Below are 8974 nucleotides of genomic sequence, written 5' to 3'. Positions count from 1 at the left end.
TAGAACAAAAGAAAAGCTTGAAATCTTTATTGACTATGAATGGAGAACTTATTATAGAGTACACAATATATCACATCACTTTGGCTTTTTTTGCTCTTTTTGTTTTTGTTTTTCGCATGCTTGATACTGTCATCATCAATGGGTGCTTGTAGAATCATCAACTTGATGCCAAATTCGGTTGAAAAACCATAAAGAATCAGCTTCCACAGCATTGCCATCTTGATTACGGTGCCAACTATAATAAGCATGTGTGCGGTTCTTAATATCAAAAATGGCATGACCAAAACTCGCCTCACGAAAAGCTGAGTACTTCGGCTGTGGCTCTGTCATGCTGCCCCACAAAAGAATGGATTTAAGTTTAAAAAATGGAGGCAATCATATCAAAGAAGACCGATTCTATGGTATATACTAATCTTACTTGGTTGCTAGGCCTTCAAGATTTCCACCGTCGCCAATTGTTATGTATACAGGGGCAGATTGGTCTTTTACAGGAGAGCAGATGCCATTTACAACGTTGTAAGCAATGTTGGATACGCGTTCCTACGATTATAATAAATGGTTGTCAATTAACAATAGAAATATCAAAATATTTTCCATATACAATGAATGCCCAGATAAATACACAAATCAAAATTCCAAATTAAGCAGGTGATTGAAATTTTGGAGTTTCAAAATTATAATTTCAAGAATTTTAATTAACTTTTGAAAAATTATAGTTCCATTGATTATGTGATATTTAAGGTGGAACAAAATTGTTGCTAAAGCCCAAAATTCTCTTGTGATATAGGGCAAACATAAGACCAGTAATTGTTGGAAAGTTGTTGGGGTGTCTCATATTATTCCCAGGTTGTGGCTGCTAGGTCTGACCCGACTCTAGTTGTATTCAGATCATAGTATATATTATGAGTAATTTTCAGGATTAGGGTTATGTGAGTGGAGTAAACTCTTGGTATGTTCTCTCAATATAGGCTAAGCCGAACCATATATATCTGTGTTCTTATGTGATTGCTCTGTTTTACTTTCTCATTTTCATTTGTTACATCATAAAAGTAGTCTCACATAGCTAAACACCACCAATACTCCACAATAGTACTTTCACAAGAAGATATTCTAAAAAATAATAACATGGATGATAAAATGCTCTTACCGATCGCTCATAGGCGTGAACATGACCAGCAAACACAACATCAACTTTGTGCTGTACAAACCATGGCTCAAACATCACTCTCATGGTTTCTCCTTCCATGTAATGATAGTTGTAGCTATTGTACCATGGGGCATGCAGAAGAACAATCAACCATGGTGTCTCACTCCTGTTTACTTTTAGTAGCTCTGCAAGAAGCCATTGGTATTGAGGAGTGTATTTGCCTAAAAGCAATCCATAGATAGCCAATCATTATATTGAATATAAAACTTAAAAGCATAGGTCTGAGAAACATGTGCAACATTCTTACCATATGCCGAATAAGAAGACAAGACTATGATGTATGCCGAAGCTCTCTTGATTGAGTACCAAAAGGGAGCAACACTATTTGATGCTTTATAAGGGACATGATAACGATGAGTAAAAGGCTTAAATGGTTTTGTTTCGCCCTGCAAAAACAACACAACTCTTCTGTCACATTACATTTTTCTTTAAGACATTTTAAGGCCTACCAAATATTTATACAAATAAATCAACATCTTATTGTACGTGTAAGTTCAAATTTTGTGCTTCGTGCCACTGAAATAAAGCATATTGACATGTTTTGAAGAGGAAGATCAATTTCATGATTTTGTTTTCCTGTTTTGGAGCTTGGAAATTGTATGCAACAATAAATAGGATCATACTTCGCAAAGAAAGCAACGACACAAATTATTTGCCTAAGGTTAGAAGTTACCATTGGTTTATGAGAGAGAGAGAGAGAGAGAGAGAGAGAGAGAGATAAGATAATTGATGCAATTTTGGTATAACATCTTCCCAAGCATGTTGAGATTACTTATGGACCATGAAATTTCACACTAGACAAATAAGAAATCATGTTGAGAAATTTCACAAATAACAAATAAGAAATTTCAAATAAAACAAATAAACATTTTGCAGCCATGCTTACAAGGTCAGGGGCGAAATCAATCTCATGATTTCCTGCAGTCCATATCCAAGGTTGATATGCAGTGCTTCTCTCAACAAACCTTCCCCATGTATCCCACCTTTCATTATCATGATTTGGATAGGTATCAGCATAGCTGAGGTCCCCGACAAACAGCACTGTTTTCCCTTTTGTTGGGTTTGATTCATAATGAGTAAGAGTCTTATTTGAATCATAACTCTGACCAAGATCCCCTGCAAAAGTTGCTTGATACAGTCAACAAAACACACACCAAGGCACAGGAGGTTCATTTGGTAACAAAAACAAACAAAACTTGGGAAAGAAACGCAGCGTTCCCCCAAAATGGTAAGCCAGCAAGTTAAATAACACAAAGTTTCAAAAGAAAAAAACACATTACTCATAATCATCTCCAATTAATGGTCCATTAAAAAGTCTAGCAAAAGTGGAACCAAAGCCTCCTTAGCTTGAATGAACGGTGATAGAAACAGCATACCAAATATCAAACACTAACTCAACATGTACAAAAGATTTTGCAATCATCGGCAAATTGATATAATAAAGAGGAGTTTACCTATGAGACCAAATGTATATGGGACATCTGGGCCAACCTCAGGAGGAGTTGTAAACCAAAAAGTTCTTGCCGTGTGTCCAATCCCTACTTCATAGTAATATTTCGTGTCGAACTGCCAACAAAACAAGAAACTGAATCATTTTTATACTCAACTCAATGATGTAATGAAGAATGGTACATAGATTAGAAAAAGGGATAGGGAATTAAAATGGTGCATCGGATGATGAAACAAGAGGATCAAAATGGTTGAAACTCACCTCCAAGTTCTTGATGGTGCAGTGATGGATGTGACCAGAAGTATAGCTGTAGAATTTATATCTACCTACAGTGCCCTTGGCCTTGTTCTTGTTTTTGCTATTCTCACTCCAATAAAGGACTGTACTTGAACCAGCTTCCTCCATGGTGACCCATGATACTATCACAGCTTTGCCCACATGATCTCCTTGTGTGATATGAACCTAATTACATAAGACCCACAAGTCAAAATATATAAATGCAAAAAAATAAAAAAATAATATCCAAAAACAAGTTATTAAATAGAAAAGAAAACAACCCATTTAATTTATCAAGAAGAAAAGCAAAATTCTGAATTAGAAAGGCTTGAATGGTCCAAAATTAAAGATTAGAACCAGTTTTTCTCATAAGCATCTTTGGCCCTAACTCCTGTCCTGTGTTTGGATATTAGATTTGGGCGTTTTTGTTTTTACTCCACAGATACTTCCCCAAATCCAAGATCCAAACACACTAAACTGAAAATTAAATTTGAGTAAAAAAATCACTCAAAATACCTCTCCTCTCTTTGACTCAAAACCCATATCAAATTGAGTTTTATCCAATTATTTAACCAGACAAAACCCAAAACCAACTATTAAAAATGATAACATAACAATTCATTTATTTCTCTTTTAACCCTCTCATATCACAATCTCAAATTGAATTTGTCATTGAAGAGCTTCATTACTCAAATTTTTACCAAGTTTCCCATTGGAGCTTTTACTCATATCTAATTAAAAATTTGAGTGAGGATTGAGATTGAGACCCAGAAAAAGTACAAAACCTTACAGATACTTCAAAAAAAAAAAAAAAAAAAAAATCAAATTCAAATTCAAATTGTGACAGAGGAACTAATAAGAAGAACAGAGAAAAAGAACACAGACCTGCTGAGGCGCATTATAGCCATGTGGCGCAAGGAAGACATCACTTTCAAGAGGCATATCAACAGTTTTCTCAACTGGTCTCACAAAAGCACTTGTGGTTCCTCCATTACAGAAAACTACAGCATTCAGCAACAAACCCAATACAGCAATTGCAGAGCACCATGAAAAACCCAGAAAACCCATGTTGAACTCTCCAATTCAAACCCAACTTAGCCTGTAAATCCAATCACCTTCACATATGTATATATATATATATATAATTATAGTGTAGTGTTATTTGGGCTAAATTGAAGAGGAATATTCAAGACCATGTACGAATATTTACATGTGAAGGGTCAAGAAAGCAAGCGATGGAGTCACAAGAGTAGGATAGGCGTTTAGGACCGGTGGCAGTGTTTAAGAAATTCCGTGGAAAAAAATATATTGATTCACCGAGGATTTTTTAGATTATTTTTTTTTAAAAATTTTTTAGAATGGTGTATTGTGTAATTGAAATTTAATGTTAAAAAATTAATATGACTTATCATTAAATTTCAATCACATAATGCACCACTCTAAAAAATTTTGGAAAAAAAAAATCCTTGCTTATATTGATTAGACAAAAATAGAAAAAAATTCAATGTAATAAAAAATAAGAGTGGACTTTGTAAAGTCATTATATCGTGGATTTTGAACCATTTTATTTTAGGGAAAATTGGCCTAAGGTCCCTCCTCTACTTTTGATATGAGGAGAGGTCCTTTATAATATGTTTTGATGGCTAAGGTCCCTCAAATTTATTTTAGGTTATATAGTACCTAAATTACCCTTCCTTTATAACATAAATCTGTTTGAATATTATATGGTTGAGTTAACTGATACATTTTGGAAACCGAATTTGAAGGGGAGATTTTGTCGGAGTTTTCGTCGGAGATTTCAGTGTAGATTTTATGGTGGAGATTTCTTCGGAGATTTCAGTGGAGTTGACAAGAAAGATTGCTACGACCGTGTAGATTTTGTTGGAGATTTCGTCGGAGATTTCAGTGCTGTGATAGTGTATTGATCGCGTAGATTTTCAGTGGAGTTGAATCAGGTTTGTTTTCGATGGAGATAGGACATGCATTTTGATATTTGTTTTGAATTTTTGTGTAGAGAGAGGCCAGCTTGATAGAGTTGATTTTTATTTTTGGAATTAATTTTTTATTATTTGTTTTTTAATCAATTTGAAAGAGTGTTGACAGTGTGTTGATCGCGTAGGTTTTTGAGTTGAGTTGAATTAGGTTTGTTTTCGATTTAGATTCCAAATGTATTTTTTATTTTTGTTTAGAGAGAGGCCAGCTTGATAGAGTTGATTTTTATTTTTGGAATTAATTTTTCATTCTTTGTTTTTTTGATCAATTGCAGATAGTGTTGACAGTGTAGGTGATTTTGATGTTTAGAGTTCATTTTTGGTGCTCTGTTTTTTATCAACATGCTGATGAATTATAGTTGTGTTCTATGTTTTTTCAAACCAGAGAAATTTCATTTTCTGCACTATTGTTTGTGTAGTCCAGAGGAAATTATAAGTGCATATGGACATATTATTAGAAGTTTGTAATGGCGATAGAATACGAGAAAGTGAATGTAAGTTCATAAATTTCTCTATACTTGTATTTGTAGTTCAGAGAAAATTGTAAGTTTGTTACTCACTTTCAGTTTGTAGTTCAGAGAAAAGTATTTTTCTGGACTTGTATTCTATGTGATTTTTTTTCTATAATTGTGTTTAATTGTTAGCAGTAAATTTCTCTGTGATTCATTAAGTTTCTGTGATTTTGTTTTTTATCATCTTGAAGGTGAATATCAGTTTGTAGATGTCTTTGGAGTTTTATTTTAAGTTCAGAGAAAATTATAATTTTTAGAAATTTCTCTGGACATTTATGTTGTTATTGTGAAGTGTTTGTGTGATTTTTTTTGTTGTTTTTTGTTTCAGTTTTAATGGACAGTGCAGTGTTGTTGCTGTGCAAATATGGGAATGATACTATTGTCATTAATGTTTCATGCGAATTGAATTTTGAGGAATTGGTTGGCATTTTGTGTAAAACATGGGAGAATTTGAAACCTGAGACTATGTGTATTTCATATTCTATTTTGGGCCATCCGAATTGTATGGTTCGAAATAATATTGATTTTCTGAATATGTTGAGGGTTGTTTGTGCACGCGGTGTTGATATAGTTGATGTTTCAGTTAGTAGATGTAGTACTTCTGATGAAGAGGATGAAGTGGGGTCTAATTGGGTAGATGTTGTGGATGGTGAGTGTGATAGGCTGGTGGATGTTGAAAGGAATTCACTCTCTAAGTTTTGTTCTCACCAAGAAAAGGTGTTATTGTCGGCTAGTTGGCGGAATAATATTACGAGTGTTGGACAAAAGTTTGAGGGTGGTGTGGTTGAGTTCCGTACTTTTTTATGCAAGTATGCTATTGAGGTTGGTTTTCAGTTTACGTATGTTAAAAATGACAAGCTGAGGGTTACGGCAGAATGTGCATATAAGGAATCAAGGGGATGTATGTGGCGTGTACATGCTTCTGTTGAAAAAACAAATGGGTTCTTCTACATAAGGACTTTGAACAATGAACATACGTGTGGTGTGGCGGTTCGTACGAGTAAACATTCGAGGATGACTTCCAGCTTGGTTTCTGGGCTGATACTTGAAGAGGTAAGTGCAAAACCTTTAACTCGTCCAGTGGATGTTGTGAAAGGAATGAAAGACAAGTATGGGGTCTCAATTAGTTATAACTGTGGTTGGTTGAGTGTTGAGAAAGCAAAATGTAGTACATATGGGGATTCTTGTTTGTCATTTGATCAATTACGGTGGTATTTTGATGAGGCATTGAAGAACAATCCAGGGAGTCGTTTTGAGTTAGATTTTGAAGATAACAAGCGTTTCAAAAGAGTGTTTGTGGCTTTTCATGCATGCATTGCTGGTTTCAAATATTGTCGGTCATTGCTTTTTCTTGATGGAACATTTTTGAAAGGACGATACAAAGGAGTTATGCTTGCTGCAACGGGGAAAGATGGGAATGAAGGTAATTGTAAATATATCTATTTTTATCTAAGTATGTGAATTTTCTATACATGTAGGAATTGAGTGAATGTGAATTTTCTCTGGTTTTGGCCATTGTGTGGATTTTCTATTGTTGTGGCCACTGTGAGAATTTTCTCTGGATGTTGTCATTGTGTGAATTGTATCTGTAGGTGGTCACTAAGTGAATTTTCTCTGTATATTATGATTGTGTGAATTTTCTCTGTTGTTGGTCACTAAGTCAATTTTCTCTGGATGTTGCCAATGTGTGAATTTTCTCTGGATGTTGGCAGTGTCAAACTTCTCTTGTTGTTTTATTGTTCTATTTTTCTCTGTTGTTTTGTAGGTGGTCACTAAGTGAATTTTCTCTGTATATTATGATTGTGTGAATTTTCTCTGTAGCTGGTCACTTATTCAATTTTCTCTGGATGTTGCCAATGTGTGAATTTTCTCTGGATGTTTATTGTTCTATTTTTCTCTGCATGTGTGTACCTAATATGCTTGTTCCTATTTGTTTTGTAGGTTTTTTTCCTGTAGCTTTTGCTGTTGTTGATGCTGAGAATAAAGACAATTGGTGTTGGTTTCTTGAACATTTATATGGAGTATTAGGATCAGAAAGGGTGATAAGTTTCATATCAGATCGACATTGTGGAATTGTGGAGGGAATTGCTAGGTTTTTCCCTAACTGCTTTCATGGATTTTGTCTGGAACATCTAAAGAGAAATTTGAGGGATAAGTTGTCATGTGGAAACACAAATTTGGTTAGGGAGACGATTGTGTCCAAGTTTTCAGAATGTGCATATGCTCCAACAAAGGCATCATTTCATTTCAAGTTAAATGAGTTAAAAAGTGAGGGAGGAGACATTGTGAGTGTTTTCTTGAGAAGTTTACCATATGAAAATTGGAGTGATGCATATTTTGCAGGGAAACGTTATGGTGAGATGTATTCAAATGTTGCTGAGTCATTCAATTCATGGATACGAGAAGCTCGGCACTTGCCAATAACAAATTTGGTGGACATGATACGGTTGCAAATCATGAATATGAGGTCTGATAGGAGGCTGCTCTCTAGTAAATGGAATAAAATTTTGTGTCCTCGTATGGATAGTGTGTTGGAGAAGTCTTTTTTGGACGGGAGGACATGGAATGTGAGTTTATCATCTGATAATGTCTTTGAAGTGCATTGTTTTCCTTCGGTTATGGTTGATCTTGGGTTGAGAACTTGTTCATGTCGAAAATGGGAAATAAATGGGTATCCATGTCAACATGCTGTTGCTGCAATTTTTAGGAGTGGAAAGAATTTGAATTCATTTGTTGAACCATTTTTTCATGCTGATATGTATCGTCAAGCATACTCCTTTTCGATTGGCCCAGTTCCAACTGTTGAAAAACCTGTGTGTAGCATTGACGATGCTATGATTTTACCTCCATTGAGCAAGAGACCTGCTGGGAGGCCGAAGAAGAACAGAATTGCTTCTACTGGAGAGTTTAAAAGGGTGATTAAGTGTAGTCGTTGTGAAAGTATTGGTCACCATAATAAGAGGACATGCAAGGAACCTTTGTTAAATAGTTGAGGATTATACATTTTATTGATGGAATAATACATTTGATGATTACTTTGTGTATTTTGTTTTGTGAAATTTATTTTTTGGACAGTGTATATAATAATATCAATCAAATTCATCCAGAGAAATTTTTCAATATGAGTTAAAGTGTGTTTGTTGATATATACTATAGGCAGTGGGTTTGTAGTACCTGTAAAATTCATCCAGAGAAATTTTCCTATGGCAGAGAAAATTCTGTGTTGTGTTTTGAAGCTTCATATTCATCCACATAAATTTGACAATGGCAGACTAAAGTACTGTGTGGATTGTGTTTTTTCAATTTGATAATTGTTTTGTACTAACACAGTGCATTAGAGATTGAATGATCATATAGGCACCTTCTTTGGTGAGATATGAGTTAAATTTATCTGTAAATTTCTGGTAGCTTCATATCAGTCATTTCAAGAAATGTGCACAGCAGACAGAGAATTCAAAAAATTTCTCTGAGTTGAGAATTTCTCTGGACTCACTTGAACTCAGAAATTTGTGTCAAAGCCAGAGAAATTTTCATCCAG

At 34.7% G+C, this 8974-nt stretch overlaps 2 protein-coding genes across 2 annotated transcripts; one reads left to right on the top strand and one right to left on the bottom strand.

Annotated features, from left to right (window-relative positions):
• LOC114283038 (purple acid phosphatase 2) lies at positions 1–4251 on the bottom strand. Its single transcript, XM_082913932.1, has 8 exons — positions 3819–4251; positions 2919–3119; positions 2662–2773; positions 2094–2323; positions 1455–1593; positions 1148–1368; positions 419–540; positions 1–331 (listed from the first exon to the last, which is right to left on the bottom strand). The coding sequence occupies exons 1-8, from the start codon at positions 3999–4001 to the stop codon at positions 136–138; spliced, it is 1404 nt and encodes a 467-aa protein (XP_082770058.1). The 5' UTR covers positions 4002–4251; the 3' UTR covers positions 1–135.
• A 442-nt stretch (positions 4252–4693) lies between these two features.
• LOC145819919 (uncharacterized) lies at positions 4694–8714 on the top strand. The gene is made up of 2 exons (XM_082913930.1): positions 4694–6859; positions 7378–8714. The coding sequence occupies exons 1-2, from the start codon at positions 5770–5772 to the stop codon at positions 8427–8429; spliced, it is 2142 nt and encodes a 713-aa protein (XP_082770056.1). The 5' UTR covers positions 4694–5769; the 3' UTR covers positions 8430–8714.
• The last annotated feature ends 260 nt before the right edge of the window (positions 8715–8974 follow it).

The sequence above is a fragment of the Camellia sinensis genome, chromosome 2 (assembly GCF_055761805.1).
Source record: "Camellia sinensis isolate YWXY chromosome 2, ASM5576180v1, whole genome shotgun sequence".
NCBI lineage: Eukaryota > Viridiplantae > Streptophyta > Magnoliopsida > Ericales > Theaceae > Camellia > Camellia sinensis.
Note: the sequence above shows the minus strand (reverse complement) of the source record. Positions and strands in the feature narration are given on the sequence as shown.

Excerpts from the sequence above, each read along its gene's own strand:
- LOC114283038 (XM_082913932.1), bottom strand. The coding sequence starts at position 4,001 with ATGGGTTTTCTGGGTTTTTCATGGTGCTCTGCAATTGCTGTATTGGGT. Across the intron at positions 3,120-3,818 it reads GCTATAATGCGCCTCAGCAG|GTTCATATCACACAAGGAGA; the intron begins GTCTGTGTTCTT and ends TTATGTAATTAG. Across the intron at positions 1,369-1,454 it reads GTCTTCTTATTCGGCATATG|GCAAATACACTCCTCAATAC; the intron begins GTAAGAATGTTG and ends GATTGCTTTTAG.
- LOC145819919 (XM_082913930.1), top strand. The coding sequence starts at position 5,770 with ATGGACAGTGCAGTGTTGTTGCTGTGCAAATATGGGAATGATACTATT. Across the intron at positions 6,860-7,377 it reads GGGGAAAGATGGGAATGAAG|GTTTTTTTCCTGTAGCTTTT; the intron begins GTAATTGTAAAT and ends TTTGTTTTGTAG.